The sequence below is a fragment of the Saccopteryx bilineata genome, chromosome X (assembly GCF_036850765.1).
Source record: "Saccopteryx bilineata isolate mSacBil1 chromosome X, mSacBil1_pri_phased_curated, whole genome shotgun sequence".
Classification (NCBI taxonomy): domain Eukaryota; kingdom Metazoa; phylum Chordata; class Mammalia; order Chiroptera; family Emballonuridae; genus Saccopteryx; species Saccopteryx bilineata.
In genome coordinates this window covers 96,061,083-96,083,727 of record NC_089502.1, presented here as the reverse complement: position 1 = coordinate 96,083,727, position 22,645 = coordinate 96,061,083, and the positions used below count along the sequence as shown (strand labels likewise).

The following is a 22,645-nucleotide window of genomic DNA, read 5'->3' as shown; positions in this document are numbered from 1 at the left end:
CATAACTGTAGTTGTTTTTAAATGTAAAAAATTATTATCTGATAAAAACACCATTTTATTTTGTTTTAAGATTGATTCATGGCTTCTTCGAGTACGTGTAAATGTAAGAATAGTCCTGACACCTGTTATATATGTGGCTGTTACACACTTCAACATCAAAGGCTCAATATTTCATCATTTGTGACACGTGCATATATTGCCTATTTTCAGCAGTTCTAATTGGTTATTCAACTCATCTGCGAGATTATGATGACATAAAAATTGTCCTCGGCTTTCTGAAGTATAAGGAGCATAACTGGATCATTTGTGTGGATCTTAAAATGGTAAATTTCCTGCTAGGACAACAGCTAGGTTTCACGAAGTATCCTTGTTTTCTGTGTTTGTGGAACAGCCAAGCTCAGGAGAAACACTGGACACACAAGGAGTGGCCGAAATGTGAAGCTCTGGAAGTAGGGATGCAAAATATTGTGAATGAACCTGTAGTTAATTGAGACAGGATCATTTTTCCACCACTTCACATCAAGCTTGGCTTAATGATGCAGTTTGTTCAGGCTTTGAATAGAGAAAGTGAATGCTTTCAACATATTATTTCTGCTTTCCCTGCCTTGTCTTTCGAGAAGATAAAAGCAGGTGTATTCAATGGACCTCAAATTTGAACCCTCATACGTGACGAAGAATTTGCCAGGACGATGAATAAGGAGAAGAAAGCAGCATGCCAGTTTTTTGCGGCAGTTACAAAGAACTTCCTTGGCAACAAAAAAGCAGAAAACTATGAACTTCTGGTTCAAAGAATGCTGTTGGCTTTCCGCGACACTGATGTAACATGAGCATTAAGATTCACTTCCTGAACAGTCACCCTGATAAATTTCCCAAAAATCTTGGAGCTGTTAGTGATGAGCAGACTACTGCTGAAGCATCAAACAAGGTTGTCCTCAACAAGTACACAAACGCAAGAGCTACAAACGCAAATTTTTGCCAGAATAGAATTTAAATAATTTTTGTGCAAATTTTGATTAAAACAAGTGTTTTAATGTTTGATTTTGAAATTGTAGACAAATTCTGATGTAATCATATCTTTTAGTGTATTAGTATATTTACTGCATTATATAAATTATTATATTTACACAAAGATGATGCCCAAGAAGACATTCTACTTCATTATGTTAAACTAAATGTTAAAAATTTTACAATAAGATGAAAACCTAAAATCTTGAATTGCAAAAACACTACCTTACAGAGAAAAACTAACATCAGATTTGAGATCAGCACACTTGAATTAGGTAAGAGCAGGTGTTTTTGTGGATGCAACAAAAATTTTGTTCCCCAGTGATATCGATGGGTCAGTAATGCATTCACGTACCCTATTTCCCCATGAATAAGATGTACCCGCTTTCGAAAAATTTGGGTGGGGTCTAAAAACTAGGTGTGTCTTATACAGCGGTTGTAGTTTTTTTTTACTTGCAGTTCTCGCTTTTTGGTGCAGATGAAGAGTTGTATGTATTTTATGTTGACTAAAACTTGAGTTCAATAACTTTATGTAATACATTTTCTTTTCCAATTTCAGGCCCCAAAATTAAGGTGCTTCTTATACATGGGAGCGTCTTATACATGGGAAATATGGTAGTATTTAAGTATTAAGTCACTATAGCACCAGACTAGCTGCAGTGAAATACAGATGTGAACAAACACATAGCTCCTGCTCTTAGGCTGCTTACTCACCTTTTATGGTTTTATGTTTTCCTTTAAACAATAAACGTATTTGTGTAAATGGTAAAATAAGTGTATTTCTTGTGTTAAAATTAGGGGATAGTCAATATTATCAAAAGGAGAGCCACCAGGAAAGCAAAAGGATATAGTAAGAAAAAGTACCATTTACTGAAGCTTTAGGCAAACTGGGTTCTAATCCTGACTTCATCATATCCTGAGAGACTGTGACATCAAGCCATTTAATCCAAATTATTTCCTTACAGGTCACAAGCAGTCTAAAAAGTTTTTCATTAAAAGAGTAAGGTGGCCCTGGCCGGTTGGCTCAGCGATAGAGCGTCGGCCTGGCGTGCGGGGGACCCGGGTTCGATTCCCGGCCAGGGCACATAGGAGAAGCGCCCATTTGCTTCTCCACCCCCCACCCCCTCCTTCCTCTCTGTCTCTCTCTTCCCCTCCCGCAGCCAAGGCTCCATTGGAGCAAAGATGGCCTGGGCACTGGGGATGGCTCCTTGGCCTCTGCCCCAGGCGCTAGAGTGGCTCTGGTCGCGGCAGAGCGATGCCCCGGAGGGGCAGAGCATCGCCCCCTGGTGGGCGTGCTGGGTGGATCCCGGTCGGGCGCATGCGGGGGTCTGTCTGACTGTCTCTCCCCATTTCCAGCTTCAGAAAAATACAAAAAAAAAAAAAAAAAAAAAAGAGTAAGATATAGGCCTGGCTGGATAACTTGGTTAGAGCATCGTCCCGATATGCAAATCCTTCCCAGTTCAATCCTCGGTCAGGGCACATACAGGAACAGATCAACACTTCAGTATGTCTGTCTGTCTCCCTTCCCCTCTCTGTAAAATCAATAAACTTTCTAAGAATAAGGTATAACATGAATAAAAAGAAAAATCCAAAGCTATATTATAACTCATTTTGAACTAAATAAAATAGAGATCTAGAAAAACAGAGTGAGGGAATAAAGAGGTATAAAGATTTAGTAGGTGACAGAGACTTGAACATGCTTGGAAATATTACAACTCTGGGTTAAGATTATCAAAACAAGAAAAAGAAAGCATGCCTGGTGACAAGTCCATACAGACAGCACAAGGATGAAAAGAAACAACACTGTAGGTTAAGGGTGATAGCCTTGCCAGGAAAAGGGAGGCTTCTTCAGAGTTAGATGCAATATAAATAAAGAAAAAGATTTAAACTCAATCTGTACTCCTATACTGGACCACGCATTAATACAGGCAGAACTCAGAATTTCTCTTTTCGTCCCTAGCCCAATGTGTAACACTCTAGGGAACAAGTTAGATGCTTGAGGACCAGTTGAGGGGAGGGGAGGAAAGAAGGACAAATAAATCTGTCAGGTACACTGTCATCTTTAGACTGGAAAAGGTTGTGGTTGCCCAAGTTATTAAGTCAATAGACTGCTCCGTTTTTCTGAGGCTGAACTAAAAAGGTATACCTTGAGTTAAATGCTATCTCAGAGAGCTGGTATTAACTGTTTCATTGTATTATAAATGACTGATGTACCTAGCTCTCTAGCCACCTTTCTACCTTTTGAAAATCTATGCCTAAAATACACCTTTGTCTTATATATACAGTATTAATATATATTAATACATATTAACATTTGAAACCCCTATGGATAGCACCCACCACAAAAAAATCTTTGTTCCCATGTCCCTGTCTCCCCACCAGTTTGAAAATATTTCAGATTACAGAGATAAGCAAACAGAACATTGGAAAAGCAAAGAAGCAAATAATTCTTTTACTCCTATCCTCAGCATCTTCACTGAGGTCTTCAAGTCAAACTAATGCATCTACTGAACAGCCAGATTTACTACTTCTTTGTCATTATTAAAATAATATACTCATGGTCTTTGTATCTCACATTTGGCTTGCCACAAGAGACACTAAGTAGGTGTCTTCTTTGTGTTCCTTCAGTGTATTCTGCCACCAACTCTTTAATTCTTGCAACTACTATAACTTTTGCTTGCTGCCTGGATACAGGCTTCTTTCTGATAACCTGGGTTATGGTCACTATTGTGCTTCCTTGGGTATTTCTTAATTGTACTTTCTAATTCTAGGCCATGAGTAGACTGAACAAAATTGGCAATTCCCAAATTGCAATGGGAGGACATGATGGCACTAATTTTTTTAAAAAAAAACATGAAATACATTTAAATGAAGTTATACAGAGAAGTAAGGTGCAGTAATTATGAATTCAATGGAAATAGATAAAAGGATAACTAAACACTTCAGCTTTCAGAGATAACCTAATACCCATTCTATGGATATTATATGTAGTATATGTCAATATTTTGGATTTTTATTTCATTTTTATTTCAAAAGTAAATTTGTATTATATAGCAAACATATATACTATACAAACTATTTCCCAATGTCTATCTAAAAGAAGCTTTAAACAAAGAGCAGATTCTTTAAAAAAAAAAATCACAACCTTTAGCTCCAACAGCCATAACAATAAAGAAATGAACTATGCAAAAAAATTTTTAAAAGATTGTTAATTTTTAGAGAAACAAAACACAAAATTACTGAATTAACATGTACTTTACATTCTTATACTATATATAACCTAAGATGGAGAACTGTCATTCCACCCAAGAAAGACAAAAGACAGAAAGCCAAAGAAAGTTTGTCAGCACTGACTTTATACTTCTCCACATTAACAACTCTTGGCATGTAAATTGTCCTAGCCACTTGTAACTGCTGAGGAACTAAAACCACTAAAATCTATTTTGCCCTAAAGTGACAGACAATGCAACAAATGACCAATTACATGAAAGGGAGGAAAGAAAGGAAAAATCTATCGCCTGAGATTTCAGGGAAAGCTTCTAGCTCACTACAAACTTTGAAGAAACTTAAGTTTTCATACTAATATCAGGAATGATTATATTTCCTTCAACTAATTTTTACTTCTGAAACTTCTACTATCCATCCCCATAGTCTCTTATCTCATGATTTCTATCTTTTTATAACTTTGCTGTATGCTTTGAGGTAATTTGCTACTTGATTTTCTAAGCAACTCAGTGACTAACTTCTCCTATAATTTGCCAAAGATATTTATATAGTTGCATATAATTCAATTAAACTGCTCCTAGGTTCCGTCGCATATATATGCTTGCTTTTCAGTCCAGGCTTGTTCTCTGTCTCTCAGCTTGTTCTCCAACCCCAAGAAGAGAAATCACTGCACCCTCTGCATGGCAGCCTAACAGCTCTATCAGCTGTTTGGCTCAGCTGAGGTTAATCACTTAGCTTTGGGGTGAGGAATGAAAAGAAGGTATGGCAGACACTGGGAAGAGCCACTTAAATCCCATCTTAAGGAAGGACTGTTGAGTCCTACATGCAGACAGCCTCTAGCAGTGGTGAGCTAGCTGCCTTAGCTACAGAGAGCTTTCCTGATGGAAATCACACCCCTTCCCAGGCTGACCAACACCCAATATTGAAGAGATGGAAGGAATATAAGGACCTAGCCATATTAGCCCAACTTGGGATAGCTCTAAAAGGCTATACTAGCTCCAGGGTTCCCAACGGAGTAGGCCAAGGCTGTTACAGCTTAACTTCTCCCTCTGTCCAATCTAGGTTCCATCGCCCACCTTCCACAGCTGTTGATCCTAAAGGCATTCCTTACTGAACATTCTGTATGCTAAACCCCCCCTCCAGATGAATCCAACCCACAATAGGCCAAACACAATGAACCTCCATTTGCCCACAATCCTCAACCAATTACTTTTTTAGGATAAATTAGTAGAAGCCAAATGACCAAATCAAGTGATAAAATATTTTTTTAAACTCTTCATAAACATTACCAACCAGAAAGGCTAAAAAAAAAAAAAGTTTTACAAAGCCAAAGCCATTTTTCTTCTGCTTTCAAATTCATCTGAAATTACAGAAAAGAAATTTTTAATGAATAAATCCGTAACAGCAATGATAAAGTATATCATCTGCAGATCAGAAATTTTTTAGGAATTCCTGTAACACAGGAAGCAGATAGGATCAGAATGACAAGAGCAGAAAAACTATAGTCCAAATAAATACACAAAAGAGATTCTACCATTTTCTAAAACAAAAGTAACAGCAGGTTTTCACAAGGAACCCCAAGCTCAGAAAATTTCACGTGATGATACTCAAAATAATAATTAAAGAACTATCTTCAGAATAACAGGGCAATGAAGTCCCCAACATACATATACCTGAGCACTTTACTCACATGTTCATTGCATGGTTTATATTAATTTCACAAAAAGTTATGGAATATAATGCTTTCTCTAAAGCATATGTCTATTTGGTTGGGTTGAAGGTTCTCATCTTTGCACTGGTTCCAAAGAGAGAAAAAGGAAGCAGCCTGAAGTAACAAATGTTTCCATAAACTGCTAGTGGTAATAGTGTGTGTTCAGGGGCAGGCTGGGACAGGGGCGGGGGAGGGGGGGAAAGCTACTAAAGACTGGCTCTAATTTTGAACTTACATGAAGATAGTGAGGAGAATGAATATTAAGAATTCAATAATTGCTATTTAAAGGGGTCTTATTTTTAAGTGGGAATGTGGTCAATAAATCCTCAAGGAGGAATTTAAAAACTCCCATCTAAGAAATAGAAGCCAACAGCCTGAAATACTTAAAATACATATTATTTATACCTCTGCATCCATTCTCATTCCTTTTCCTATTACAAATAATCAACCTACTGCCTACTTATTAATGGCCAGTTCATCTACACAACAGTAAATGGGTCTAAGAACTCATCTTTCCAAAGACATAAATCCTTAGGTTACCTTTCTCTTTTCCCATTTTATTCCACCAGCTAGTCTGCCACATGCCCCAACCTCACCTTCCAAGAAGGAAAAAGATGACTCCAAAACAAATATCTCTGCATTCCTCATTTCCATTTTTTAAATGGAAAATATAGCTAAATTCATAACCTAAGTTTCAAAGCCAATACATATTTTAATAACCAACCACTAAGCAGCAAGGACATAAGCCCAACACATAAACCTAATTTTCAAGCCTGGGTTTTTAGTTATGTGCTGCTCTCAAATATTAGTGTGTTCTACAAAAAGGGTGTGGTGTTAAAATATTAGATTGCACAGATTTCTGTGTTTCTTTTGTATAATGGTTTCCTTTAAATAACTTACCTAGTTTTAATTAAAATTAAAGTATCTAATAGAGTACTAAATAATTATTAATACCTATTATCCTAAAGCCATCTTGTTAAATACTAACCAGTTTCACATAGCAATCCCAAAACCTCTGAGCTATCACTTCCTCCCCTCATTTTACAGATTACAAAACAAAAGCTCAGGGGTGTGTGTGTGTGTGTGTGTGTGTATTATTAATGATAATGCAGCTATAAAAAAACTGAGATGAACAATAAAAAAGGCCTAACTCCAAACCACACAGATTACACCTGTCTCAAAATATAACTGCATTTTCATTAGAAAGGTGTTCACTTGACTTAACAGAAAGTGGCATAATAAACCAATATAAAACACGAGCAATCCTTCACTCAAATCCTGAAATAATGTATAAGTGGTTCTGCCCACTAAACAAATATGTGTAAAACAAGCTTAATAAATGCATCCACATCACAATAAGATGTTTATTATCATCAAGGTTCCACTGTTCTTGCTTATAAGAATACAGTTTTTCTTTGCTATGGATTTTGCCTTTGGTATTGAGGGAGGCAGTATCTTGGGAGACTACCTCCATTTATTTAACTGACTAATTCTCACAAGAAAAAAATTTCAAATCAATATAACATTTGTTTTAGCCAATGCTCAAGCTCGTATGTGATCATTTCTCTGTGTTACTTACCTTTACAATAACATTGTAAGAGATCAGATTTTTGTTCTAATATTTTCTAGCTAAAATGGAAGTTTACTGAATTTGTGTTACTTTTCTAAAGTGTCCACCAATGTCTCACTTTCTACTATGGTACAGCCTTTAAAGGGCAGATATGTTTCACAACACAGAAGAAAACAGTAGTGAACACATAAGTGGTTATCAATTTAACTGAATGGTCAACTTATTAATAATTTACATGGACTTATATAATTCTTCACATTTCCATCTATCTACCTTTTTACCCCACTTTTTTTAGGATAATCATAAACATAACTTTTTGAAGTAAAAATGGTAGTACCCTTGATATAGACAGAGTACAATTACAATAATTTTAAACATACATATAAATCTAACCGTAATTAACAAGGGGAAAAATTACCTTTTGGATAATCTTCCAATAAGAGGTTGAAGTGACCTAATTGACAAAAGAAATCAGACTCCACTTTTCCTTCAGCTTTTAAGATTAGAGATTCGTAGCAGCGAACAGCCTAGAAATAAAAAATACAAACATTTAAGAAAAAGACAAAACACTAAAATGCATGTCCTTCCTGAGATAATGCACATATCCTCCATCCAATTATCCAAGAAATCAATATACTTCAATTCTACCACAGACATAGACAATGCCGCATTCTTTAGAAAAACTAATTAAAAGAACCACTAGTTTGGGCGTAACAGTATTTGCTATCTATAAAATGGAAATGCTTGCCAAATAAGATAATGTAGCAGCACTTCGATAAGTTTATTCCTAAATTATAAATCTAAAACATTACTGTGGTCCCTATTTTTATAAACAAATAATATCCACTTTTCGCACAGATGGAAAGAACGTTGGCCCTGGCCGTTTGACTCAGTGGTAGAGCGTCGGCCTGGCGTGCGGAAGTCCCGGGTTCGATTCCCGGACAGGGCACACAGGAGAGGCACCCATCTGCTTCTCCGCCCCTCCCCCTCTCCTTCCTCTCTGTCTCTCTCTTCCCCTCCCGCAGCCCAGGCTCCATTGGAGCAAAGATGGCCCGGGTGCTGGGGATGGCTCCTTGGCCTCTGCCCCAGGCGCTAGAGTGGCTCTGGTCGCAACAAAGCGACGCCCCGGAGGGGTAGAGCATCGCCCCCTGGTGGGCGTGCCGGTGGATCCCGGTGGGGTGCATGCAGGAGTCTGTCTGACTGTCTCTCCCCGTTTCCAGCTTCAGAAAAATACAAAAAAAAAAAAAGTAAGAATTCATACAATCTCAAGAGTAATATTAACAGCTACAATTTATACTTAACAGGTACTTTTTGCCATAAGTTCTACCATTTTAAACTACCATAAATTGCCTTTCAACAGTCTTAAGATATACTTCAAACCCACTAACTCAAATTCTATTCCTAAATCTTCAATTAAATTATATATTCAAATTGTATAATTTAATAATTAAATTAAATAAGAAATTATATAATTAAATTAAGTATATATTTAAATATATATAAATTTATGCGTGCGTGTGTGTGTATAAAAATATCCAGGAGACTGCATGAGAAAATGAACAATTGAAAGAAAAGAATTCTGGAGTCTGAAAAATTCCAGTTGTCATTAGCTCCAAGAGAGTCTGGGGAACTTAATCTCTCCTTTTTGCTTTTTAATACCAATCAAAGGGCTGACAAAAGCAATAGAATTAGGAATCTCCCCTTTGGCCGGTTGGCTCAGCAGTAGAGCGTCAGCCCAGTGTATGAAAGTCCTAGGCTCGATTCCCAGTCAAGGCACACAGGAGAAGCAACCATCTGCTTTTCCACCCCTCCCCTTCCCCCTTCTCTCTTTTCCTTCCTCTCCCCCACAGCCATGGTTCAAAGGTTTGAGTGAGTTGGCCCCAGGTGCTGAGGATGGCTTCATGGACTCACCTCAGGGCTTAAAATAAATAGCTCAGTTGCCAGAAGCAGCGGCCCCAGAGGGGCAGAGCATAGCCTGGTAGGGGCTTGACAGGTGGATCCCAGTCGGGGTGCATGTGGGAGTTTGTCTCACTGCCTCCTTGTCTTATGCTTAATTTAACAAAACTTCAGGGGCTCCCAGCTGAAATGGTCAGGTAGGCAAATATGGTATTGGCATCCTACCACAACCATATCAAAATTACAACTAAACTATAGAACAATCATCATTCAGAACTACCTGAAATCTAGCTGAATTGAAGTTCTACAATAAAGGATATATAGAAGAAACTACATCTAGACTGGTAAGAGGGATAGGGATGTGGACCAGGCTGAACCCACACCCATGTGGGGGCGGATAAAATCAGAGGGGTATCTTGGCTACAGAGGTCGTACCCCCCCTGAGGAACAAGGGGTCCCAGCCCTATACCAGATTCCCCCATCCCAGAGTTCCAGTACCAGGAAGAAAAGTCCTGACAATTTCTGGCTGTAAATTTGGTTTTTACAGCCTGAAATTGTCAAGACTTTTCTTCTTGGTACTGGAACCCTGGCGATTGTGCCTGAGTGAGACAGAGGGCTACCACAGTCCCAGGTGTTACTCTTAAAGGGCCTGCACGTGGATTTACCTCTATTCAACTCCCTCTTTCCATCACTGAGGCAGCAGCTCAAAGGGCACCAAAGACAAACGGAGAGGTACTGAACTGTCTGGCATAGAAGTTAGAGCTGAATGGGAGGCTTTTTCCCAGACAAAAGTGCTAGCAGAGGCCACTGTTCCTTTTCTAAGCCCTTCCCCTCACAGAGCTGCAGGCAGGTGCCATATCTGAATTTCCATCAACCTGGCTTGATCACTGTTGGCCCTCCCCTTGTGATTCCCTGAGACCTTGCCCCATCCAAGTTGCGAGCCCATCCAAGTTGTTTCCAGTGGCTTTTCCATAGTTAATAGCCTATCTTGACACATGCCTCAGACTCCTAAAACCTCTCAAAAAAAGCAGCATCTGGCCTTTGCATACCCCATACCTCTTTCTAAGTGAACCCAGGCCTGGCACAAGCAGCAGCCAGCCTTAGTTTACAGCTTGGCCTCTCCTGGACTCCTCCAAGTTCAGTACAAGTATGTAGCAACTACCTGCAGATCACTTTGTAGCCCGTGCCAGAGTCCAAGGCAAAACACAGGTGGCAGCTGGTCTTGGCATGCACCTTGTGGGAGGCCCTAGAGCCAGTGCACCTGGTGAACAGCTTCAGACTACGATGAAGCACCACAAACCACCTCCACAAAGCTACACACTCAAGGGGCAAACTTAGCGAGCACCAGAGCCCTGCTAAAGTAAGTCCTGCTCTATGAGGTATCCCCTACACAGCCTATCCTCTATAGTGGTCACAGCCAGTCCCTGCATCTCACTGGCCTGGGGGTAAATCCTTCACATTGATATGCCAACAGCAATCATGGCTCAAATACAAGAGGAGGATGTACACAACCCACACAGGGGACCTACTTGGAGTGCCATCTTGGATGATCTGGGAGGCTGTCTCACTGGGCCTTATAGGACACTACTTTATTAGGCCACTCTACTAACCCTGGGAGATGTAGCAGCACTACCTACCTAATACATAAAAACAAACACAGGAAGGCTGCCAAAATGAGACAAAGAAACATGTCCCAAATTAAAGAACAGAACAAATCTCCAAAAAAAGAACAAAATAGAGATAAACAATATACTAGATGTAGAGTTCAAAAAATTGATTATAAGGACACTCAATGAACTTAGAACTTCAACAGAATAAAAAAAGAAATGAAAACCATAAAAAAGAACTGGTCAGAAGCAAAAAATACACTAACTGAAATGAAAAATAATTTACAGGGAATCAATAGTACAGTTGAAGAATCAAATCAGCAATTTGGAATACAAGGAGGCCAAAAAAAAAACACCCAAATAGGACTGCAAAAATAAAAAAGAATCCAACAAATGAGTATAGTGTAAGCCTCTGGGGTCAACTTCAAGTATAACAATATTCATCATGGGGGTGCCAGAAGGAGAAGAGAGAAAGAAATTTAAAAAATTAGGACAGAAAACTTCCATAACCTGGTGAAGGAAACAGACATACAGGTCCAGAAAGTACGCCAAGTCCCAAACAAAAGGAACCCAAAAAGCCTGACGAGGTGATGGCGCAGTGGATACTGAATCAGCCTGGGACACTGAGGACCCAAATTCAAAACCCTGAGGTTGCTGGCTCAAGCATGTGCTCATCCAGCATGAGTACAGGATCACATACATGGCCCCACAGTTGCTGGCTCGAGCCTAATAGGTCACTGGCTTGAGCAAGGGGTAACTGGCTCGGCTGGAAACCCTGGTCAAGGCACATATGAGAAAGCAATCAATGAACAATCAGTGTGATGCAATTATGAGTTGATGCTTCTCATCTCCCTCCCTTACTGTCTCTCTCTCTTAAAATAAAAAATGAACCCAAAAAGGCCCACATGAAGACACATCATAATTAAAAAGCAAATGGTTATAAGACAAAGAGAGAATCCTAAAAACAGCAAGACAGAAGCAGCTAATGACCTACAAGGGAGCTCCCATAATACTGTCAGCTGATTTCTCAACAGAATTTTGGCAGGTCAGAATGGATTGGCAAGAAATACTCAAAGTGATAGAAAGCAAGGACCTACAACCAAGATTACTTTATTCAGCAAAAATACCATTTAGAAGAGTGGTCCCCAATCTTTTTTGGGCCACGGACCAGTTTAATGTCAGAAAATATTTTCACGGACTGGCCTTTAGGGTGGGACAGATAAATGCACAAAATAAAATTATGCGACTGGCGTAAAAACTGTGGTATTTTTAAATATAATTGTCGAACTTACGATATTTATTGGGCTAAGTTAAAGGAGGAACGAGCATGTCCTCATTATTCAGGCTGTATTTAAATTTGTTATTCTGACAACGTTTCATGTTATTTATTCTTTCTCTGCGGACCAGTACCAAATGGCCATGGACCAGTACTGGTCCGTGGCCTGGGGGTTGGGGGCCACTGATTTAGAATACAAAGATATATAAAGAGTTTCCCAGAGAAGAAAAGCTAAAGGAGTTCATCATCACTAAACCAGTATTACATGAAACGTTCAAGGGCCTTGAAGAAGAAAGAAGGAGGAAGACTGAAAATATGAACAATAAAACGGTAATAAACACATTATCCATCAACAACTGAATCTAAAATAACAAAATAAACGAACAAGCAGAACACAGACTCATATACAGAGAATGATTTGATGGTTGCCAGGTGGGAGGGGCACTGGGGGAATGGTGAAAAAGGTGAAAGGATTAAGAAATACAAATCTGTCAAGGGGATATGAAGTACATAGCATATAGAATATAGTTAATAACATTCTAGTAACTATGGCGTCAGATAGGTATGAGATAAGATTTACCAAGTTGATCATTTGTTAAGTTATATAATGTCTAATCACTGGAGTATATACCTGAAGCTAATATGTTTTATGTCAATTGTAAGTAAAAAATAAAAAATGATTGTAAAAGAATGTAACTTCTTTAAGGGTTTATCATAGTGCTTAGCACTACACATTTAATAATTGTTTCTTACCTTTACCTTAGATAAAGAGGAGGAAATTCTATATCTTTCAAAACTGTTTCAAGCTACAAAATAATTTTGAAAATTTCCCTAATAATTTACTATATAACATTATACGTGACAGTGTGTCCTAGATCACTTGAAAAAAATTAAATATGAATCATTTCTCAAATCTCTGGGTACAGTCCCAGGTTTGATGCCCATAAAGAAAGGAACTAGAATAGCTTCCATACCAAAAAATCCTACAAGAACTTTTGATCTGATAAGAAAATGTGATGCAGGACAAAGTACCCACTTAAAATGCCTTGATTTTTCTTCTCCTTTTAAATATAAACATGTTGAGAATTTTAAAATATATATCCTAAAATTTACCTATCCTAAAGTACATTTATAAATACTAATCAAGTCTGGAGAAGCCATCCTAAAATAAGGCAAACTCTGGGGTGATTCTACTATGCTTAAAAGCCTAACATGTATAAAAGGACTGTCTTCCATTCTTATTCCAATCCTAGCTATCTAAAAGTGCATATATACCAAATCACAAGCACTGAAACTAACCATCCCGCTCCCTTATAATTAAGAGTCTAAACAGGACACAAAAGTTTCAGGAATTACTATAATTTGGATTCATAAAATTTCAAGATCCTCTTTAAGTCATATAATCCTATCTGGAAGATGATTAAAAGTACAAAAATACAATTTATTCCACTGCTTTCTAGTATCAGAGAAATTCATAAAATTATCAAGCTACAAAATGACATTCTTAATTTTACTGTATTTCCCCATGTATAAGATGCTCTCGTATATAAGACGCAGCTTAATTTGGGGGGGGGAAATGTATTACATAAAGTTATTGAACTCAAGTTTCATTCATCATAAAATTCATACAACTCCTCATCCACATGAAAAAGCGGGAAATGCAAGTTTAAAAAATCTACAACCATGTATAAGACAAACCCAGTATTTAGACCCCAAATTTTTCAAAATAGGGTACATCTTATACATGGAGAAACATGGTACATTAAATAAGTAACTTTTTAAAGTTATCAATGGCACTGTAAATAAAGCACTCATTAAAACAGTTGTCTTCTCTTTTTTTAAAACTTAGTAAGATATTTAGAAACTTCTTCTATAAAAAAAATAAAAAAATAAAAAAAATAAAAAAAAAAGAAAAACAATGAGACATTTAAGCCTGACCTGTGGTGGCGCAGGGGATAAAGCGTCGACCTGGAAATATTGAGGTCGCCGGTTCGAAACCCTGGGCTTGCCTGGTCAAGGCATATATGGGAGTTGATGCTTCCAGCTTCTCCCCCCTTCTCTCTCTCTGTCTCTCCCTCTCCTCTCTAAAAAATGAATTAAAAAAAAAAAAAGAAAAACAATAGAAACTTCTTCTGACAATTTCTTATGGCTGATTAGTGTTAAAAGCAAATATGGTGTAATGGGGAAAGGGGGGGGGGTCAAGATACAAACACAAAGAAATTTTGTTTAATGATCCAAGCAAAAAGATGTCAACATCCCATACTTTCTCTTATCACCATACCTAATGCCATTACCATGATCATCTACTGCTCATCCATTTTTGCTTCCCATAAAACAAAGAAACACAGCTAAAATAAATACTGTACACAATTCTAATCATGTGAAACTATAGCACCAGGTAAAAACTAGGATGATTAGATTTTAAGTTCACCTACCCATATACTCAGGCCTCATTAACAAATTCATAATACAGATGGTCCTTGGCTTACAATGGTTCAGTTTATGATTTTTCATAAAATGTAAAGTGACAAGCATTCAGTAGATACGAACTAGGCTAAGTTATGATATTGAGTAGTTTAGATGTATTAAATGCATTTTCGACTTAGTATGTTATTTTCAACTTCTGATGTGTTTTTCAGGATGTAACTCCATCATAAGTAAAGGAGCACCTGTTATATCCAACAAAGCTAGCATGCAACTACCAACTAATGTTGGTGGTCAAAGACAATGCTGACAGAGCCAAATACCAAATGAGATAAAGGTGAACAAAAAGGCAGAATAGTTTCCAAGAGCCCTGTGTCACTATTTCACAGTGAAACATGAATTTATGTAAAGTGTTTGAGGTAAACACTGATGTCAAATATAGGCAAATACTAACAATTTTTAAGGTACATTTAAAGGTAAATAAATAACGAGATAATTTCCAACCCTACTAACTCATATAATAATATAGAATCAAACACAATATTTTAATAAGATTTTTAGTCCAAAGGCTAATTATAAATATAAGACATATAGGTAGTTTAAATTTAGAACAATGTTTAGGTAAACCTCTATAAAACAAAACTATTTCCCATTTAAAGGGTTATTTCTATATTTTTGCTCATTATTTATTTTAAATATGCACAAGTAAAATCATTCCCATATAGAGTGAGTGTGCATGAGTATATATATGCAGAGAAAAAGAAGTAGAATATAAAACAAATATTAAAAACAGAAAGTTAATAGTTGGACCATACAGTAATTTCTTTTTATTTTATTCATTTTATTCCTCTTATCATACAGTAACTTCTCTTTATTTTGCTCATTTTATTCCTCTATATTTTCTGAATTTTTCATAATTAACATACCATTTCTATTCTTATAGAAATTATTTAAAATTTATTATGCTTTCCTCCAGGATTCATCTTACATTTGTGGAGAGCCAGAAATTTGAATAAAAACCATTTGTACCTAGATCAGCATCATTCAGTTGAGCACTTTTTATATTATATAAATAGTTTATAATCCATGCTGCCTAATATAGTAGCCCCTAGACCAGGGGTCCTCAAACTTTTTACATAGGGGGCCAGTTCACTGTCCCTCAGACCATTGGAGGGCTCCCACATACAGTGCTCCTCTCACTGACCACCAATGAGAGAGTTGCCCCTTCTGGAAGTGCGGTGGGAGCTGGATAAATGGCCTTAGGGGGCCAGAATGCGGCCCGCGGGCTGTAGTTTGGGGACGCCTGCCCTAGACATATGTGACTACTGAGCACTGAAAACATGGCTGGTATAAGTGAATAACTAAATTTTACATTATTTCATTTTAATTTTTATTTAAATTTAATACAGATGGCTAATAGAGAGTGTAAAGCTAGTTTTTAAAGCTTTAAAATAACTGAATATTCAATCCACATGCTAAATACTAGAAAAGCAAATTTTCTTATGTTTATAAATTAAAAGTCTATCAATCTTATGCTGGGGATAAGCAACACTTTCCACAAATATCCCTTTTACAACCTAGTTTTACAGATAATGGTTTATGTATTATAATCTTTACCACCTACTGGAAAAAACACTGAGAATGTAAATTAACAGTTAACCATTAAATACCAGAATCAAGTAAGACTGAACTAAGATCCTCCCAGCTACGGGTTCGATTCCCGGCCAGGGCACACAGGAGAAGCGCCAATTTGCTTCTCCACCCCTCCGCCGCGCTTTCCTCTCTGTCTCTCTCTTCCCCTCCTGCAGCCAAGGCTCCATTGGAGCAAAGATGGCCCGGGCGCTGGGCATGGCTCTGTGGCCTCTGCCTCAGGCGCTAGAGTGGCTCCGGTCGCAATATGGCGACGCCCAGGATGGGCAGAGCACCGCCCCTGGTGGGCGTGCCGGGTGGATCCCGGTAGGGAGCATGCAGAGTCTGTCTGACTGTCTCTCCCTGTTTCCAGCTTCAGAAAAATGAAGAAGAAAAAAAAAAAAAAAAAAAAAAAAAAAAAAAAAAAAAAAAAAAAAGGACCTCCGGTAAGTCACTCTTGCTCCCTCTACAACTCTACTTCCACACCAAGCAGAAAAGCAATACATAAGATTTGTCACTTTCTGCTCCTACCATGCCACAAGAAGATTTTTGCCTCAGTTAGTTACCATGTTTTCTCACCTTGTTTTATTTTAAATCATATCAAAAGCAATCATCAAAAAGACATACACACAAAACAAAACAAAACAAATCAATACAAATCAACAATACAAAAATAAATCAATCTAAAAAAACTAAGTTACCATATTCAAAAACCACCTGTGGCAGAAATCATGCCTGCTTATGTATATAAATAATAATACACCAGTTCAGACATGTGGTGTACATCTGAAAAATGTTAAATGGTTTCACGTTACCCCTTTTTTTTGTACCTTCTGTATTATATCGCCTTAGTTACCTATTGTTGTTACTTTGTCTCTCTGTAGTGTATTTGCCAAAGAAAGGCCAAATACAGCTGCAACAAAGCAAACTAGGCTGTGCTGTCTCAACTGTTTGGCTAGTTTACTAACTCGAAAACCTTTATTGTTGATGCATGCAGCCAAACGAACTAATGAATTCTACATTAGCACACATGCATATATACACATCCATGAATATTTAAAGAGCTGTTGGGTTAAAACAGCTGAGTTATTTTCCAAATAATTTTTTCTATATCATGCTAAATGTAGCATTGTGCAGATGAAGTATAATCAAGTACATTATTTATAAAGCCTCGTTCAAATTAGAATCATGAATTAAGTCTTGAATATGTTTTAAAATCAAGTACATTTAAAATTTGGAGGTAAAACATATGACATAGAACTTCAGCATTTCTATGAATTCAGATTTCTATGAATATAGCCCAGAGTAACCCTGAGATTTCCCATGTAAAGCAATAAGCATTATATTTTATTTTTCCCCCATTTGCTTTCGATTCCACAAGGTACATTATTTATCCAGAGGTAGACAGAGACAATCTTACAAGCAATCATTCTCCCTGTCAGCTGTACACATTTAACTCCTAAAATATACAAAATGAAAGCAAGCCATCTACAACAAAATTACACAAACCAAATCTCCATGAAGGTAAAAGATTATATCTATGTATTATGCCTCCTAAACCTGGATGCTTGCTATAACATATACAGTTCAAATTAATATCTTTGGTAGCAAAGTATGCATTCATTTGCCTTAAACATATTTCTAAAATCATAAATGCACAAAAAAAGAATCAAGCACCTCACTGGGGTAGGGAAGGAAGACAAATTTATGAGCATGAACTCCACTGAAAGTAATTGACAATTTCTAATCTATAGAAGGCACTTACATTCATTACATGAACAATCTTAAAACTAGAGAAACTGCAACATAATAAAGTCTCCTCCCCAAAGATAGTGCTTTAAAAAAAATAAATTTAAGCAGTCTGAATATAACCTTCTGGACTTTTATGTAAGCATATACACAAATAGTACTAATCTTTGTATGAAGATTTATAAACAGTCTTTTACTTAATATTAAATGCTTAACATGTCAAATGCAGATCTACAGCAAATTAATGACTGTACAGCATTTTACTGAACAGTTAAACCATAATTTATTTCTACTGAAGAGTATCTGGTTAACCAAGTTTTTAATTATTATTACCTGATGAACATAATTTGGCCAATTTATATTTCTTTAGGTTAAGTTCCTCACAATGAACAGGAAAACACAATATAAGCTTTCAACAATTTTCCCACCAGTACAATTGAAGTAGTAAAATCTTCCACCAGCAATGCTCGTTTTCAGTTTGATTACGTTTTTCCAAATATTTATCAGCTAAATTTTATTAGTTCTTTCATGAACTATTATCAACCTGTTCACAGATATAAAGTTTTTTTCCTAAATGATCTTGTAGGTGCTATTTATATATATAATACTTTAATATATATAATATTATTATATACTTCATCTCTCTTTACTGTATGTGCCAAAGAAAGGCCAAATACAGCTGCAACAAAGCAAACTAGGCTGTGCTGTCTCAACTGTTTGGCTAGTTTACTAACTCGAAAATCTTTATTGTTGATGCATGCAGCCAAATGAACTAACAATACAAAAATAAATCAATCTAAAAAAAAACTAAGTTACCATATTCAAAAGCATTCCCAGTTTGTGCATTTGCCTACAAATTCTTAAAAGATTTTCTGATATAAAAGGCTTCTTATTTTCTCAAAACCAACTACCACTTCCTTTACAATGTATATGTTAGGTTCAGAATTACAAAATTCCCCAACCCTTGACCCAATAAACATTTACCAATATTTTCTTCTGGTGTAAAGAAAGGAATTAATTCCATTTCTCTTTCCTGTGCAATTCTGTACTGCCCCAGCATGATTCAGGATCTGTAATTCCCCCCTTTCTCATGAACCAAATAGCAACATACACAGCTGTTTCCTGAGATTTATACTATACAAAGTTTTCCAACAAATGTACTAAGGATGAGTAACAGGAGTGTTAAACCAGAGCTAGCCTCAGTCACTGGGTATGCCAAACAAAAAACCGCCAAGGTGCCAGGGCAACCTGAACCTCTCAGCTGGAGCTCTTGTATATGTACCATTGCCAATCTTAAGTGCCTTCAATAATGTCTCCTGGTAATTAGTATGAACTATCATTTTCCATGTGTGACAAAAAATGAAAAGAGTTGAAAAGTGCTTCCATTCTGGGCAATCTGGACAACCACTCTGCTAAAAACCAAAAATGCCATACAAAAACATGTGGGCAGTAGGAACTGAAAGAATGGGGGGGGGGCCCCCATGAGAACTTAAGAGAAGCAAAGGTTGAAAGTACTGAAGCCACTTACTGCCCTGAAGATATTTATCTAGGGGCCCCATTCAGAAAACAGAACATAAAACCTGAGGCCACCCAAGAAGAGGAGTCAAATGAGACACCTCACTCATAACACTGAGACCTCAATGACCTATACATTCAGTCTAAGTGTAAACTAAACTATAATAATAATACTAATTTTTTTATAGGTGAAGAGGAGGGAAGATAGTGAGGCAGATTCCCACGTGCCATGACAAGGATCCATCTAGCACAGCGGTTCTCAACCTGTGGGTCGCGACCCCGAATAAATATGTATTTCCGATGACTTTAGGCAACCCCTGTGTTTTGGTCGATGGCTTTAGGTGACCCCTGTGTTTTGGTCGTTCGACCACCGCCGGGGTGGCGACCCGCAGGTTGAGAACTGCTGATCTAGCAACCCAACCTGGGGCCAAATGCTCAATACAGAACTATTTTTAGCGTCTGAGGTTCCAAGGGAGCTATCCTTGTGCCTGAGGCTGACAGCCAATGGAGCAGGAGATGAAGAGAGGAGAGAAGCAGATGGTGACTTCTCCTTGTGCCCTGGCCCGGAATCAAACCCAGAACATTCATTCACACGCTGGGCCAACGCTCTATTCACTGAGAAACGAGCCAGGGCCAACAATGTTCTTATTAACTTTATTTAAAACTGCTCTTGAAAAGACAAGTAAAACTGCCCGTACCATAATGGCAATGACTAGAGAAAAAAATAACCAGAATATTTGTAACCAAAGTATGAATTCACTCGACCTGGTGAGAACATATAAACATCAGGCAAGAATTCAACTATATACATAGTCCGCAACCAATAGCAATCAAAATATAGGCCATAATTAAGTACATTATTAACACATCCCTGGCCTAAAAACAAATTCTATAGCTCCAAAGAAAATAAGTTCACATTCAAAAAGTCACTAAACAGAGAAAAGAAATAAATTTAAAAGGCAGAGCAAAAAAGTTGATCAACATGTGGCTATAATAAAATGAATATTATTTAATGGAATTTTAATCACAGGAAATATAAATGCAATAAATATGCTAGATAAAAAAATTGTGAACAGATTTTTTCAAATCTATATTTAGGTAATGTGTTAGACACATTTAAAAATAATATTAAAAAGATTTAAAGAAAAAAAGACAAAAAGAAATACTACATAAATATAACCAAAGAAAGCTGACACTGCACCAAATAGCATAAATTATAATAAATATACATAAATAAGGAGAATTGGTACATTAATTCAGTCATTTAGCAAGAAAGCTGAGAAAGACACCTTCATATGTATGGAAACTAATAATAAAATAGGCAAACAACATCCTAACCAAAACTTGGTGGTGAGTCAATAGGTTATTTCTAAGGGAAGAAAAAAAAGGGGGTGGGGGAGAATAGACCCCTATAACCTATTCCAGATGGATTAAAGACATAAATGTAAAAAGCAAAATATCTAAACCTTTTAGAAAAAAACATAGCAAAATGTCTGACATCAGGATAGGGTAGGATTTCTTTAAAAAGAGATTTTTTAAAAGGAAAGTCCTAAAAAAGAAGGTTGAGAAATTAATTCAACTACATCAACACTTGGACCACACAAGTATAACAGCAAGTCACAAACTAGGAAAATGTACTTTCAGTGACAAAGCATTCATAGTCAGAATATATATGTCTCCTAAAAATCGGTAAGAAAAAACACTCAATTAAGTAACTGCTGAGGAAAATTTAATCTGCCACTGTAAGCTAAAAATTGCAAGAGTGAGCAACAAAGCAAAACACAATCAAATTATTTGTTGGTAATAAAGATCAGGGGACAGAGTTGCATTTGCCATTACTTAGATACTTCTCAAGGGCTCATGCTTATTAAACCACTAGAAGGCAACCCTGCTCTGCCTACTATAAATATAAATTTTCCCAATACGACTTGGAAAGGTTTTTAATTCAGCAATTGAAAGAGTTAAAGTATCAAATTAAGTTCAAGTATTTCCCACCATTAGGAGCTCTGTAACAATCTGCTTCACTAATTTGAAAAGGTTCATTAGGAAAATCAGTTCTAAAAGCATATTTTATCAAAAATCTAAATTTTAAAGGAAAATTACTTCCGTTTAAATTATTTTCATATAAATATGAAATTGGCCATCTATTTGTCTCTAATAAGTTCATATTCAAATTTTTACTCTGCAATAAATTATCAACCAACTAGTCTCAGGAGAAACCTTAAATCTAGCTTCTGCAAACAAGACATACATTTGAATTACAAGAATGACATACTTTTTGACACCTTAATCTTCCATTGTATAAAGAATTTTAAGATTTAAAATCTTAAGTCTTTGGACTTCTGCTACCAGCCAAAATGCAGTGAAATGGGCTAAAAAAAAAAAAGAGTGAGAGAGAGAGAGAGAGGGAGAGAGGGAGAAAGAGAGAAACTATGAAACAAAGGATGTGAGCCTTAAAATTACCTCAAGCTTACTGCCTAGAAAGACTTTTCAGGCTGCAGTACAGGTACAGGGAATTTTCTGGCCAAATCAATGCAAACTGGAATAAAGTGCAAAAGCATCTCTACAGTTACTAGAAGGAAAACAAATTTGTCAACCTACAATTCTATACTCAGCAAAAATACCTTTCAAAAAAAGAAGGCAAAAGTATACTTTTTCATATATATATGGGAGGGGAAGGGAGGGGGGTAAGGGGAGGGGAGGGGAGGGGAGGGGAGGGGAGGGGAGGGGAGGGGAGGGGAGGGGAGGGGAGGGGAGGGGAGCGGAGGGGAGGGAAGGGGGAGGAGGAGGGGAAGGGAGGGGAGGGAGAGAGGGAGGGAAGGGGAGGGAGAGAGGGAGGGAAGGGGAGGGAGAGAGGGAGGGAAGGGGAGGGAGAGAGGGAGGGAAGGGGAGGGAGAGAGGGAGGGAAGGGGAGGGAGAGAGGGAGGGAAGGAGGGAAGGGAGGGAGGGAGGGAGGTCCTCAGACAGAAAGAAAATGATAAATAATCTTGATGCAGAAGATAGAAGGAAAACCACTAGAAATGGTAGCTGCATGTGTA

General features: G+C 37.3%; 1 protein-coding gene across 3 annotated transcripts in view; it reads right to left on the bottom strand.

Annotated features, from left to right (window-relative positions):
- KDM6A (lysine demethylase 6A) overlaps positions 1-22,645 on the bottom strand; it is a 250,028-nt gene that overhangs the window by 165,702 nt on the left and 61,681 nt on the right. For all 3 annotated transcript variants that reach the window (XM_066250321.1, XM_066250322.1, XM_066250323.1), the window contains exon 3: positions 7,930-8,038. In XM_066250321.1, the coding sequence (XP_066106418.1) occupies positions 7,930-8,038 (109 nt within the window). The remainder of the gene's footprint in view (positions 1-7,929; positions 8,039-22,645) is intronic.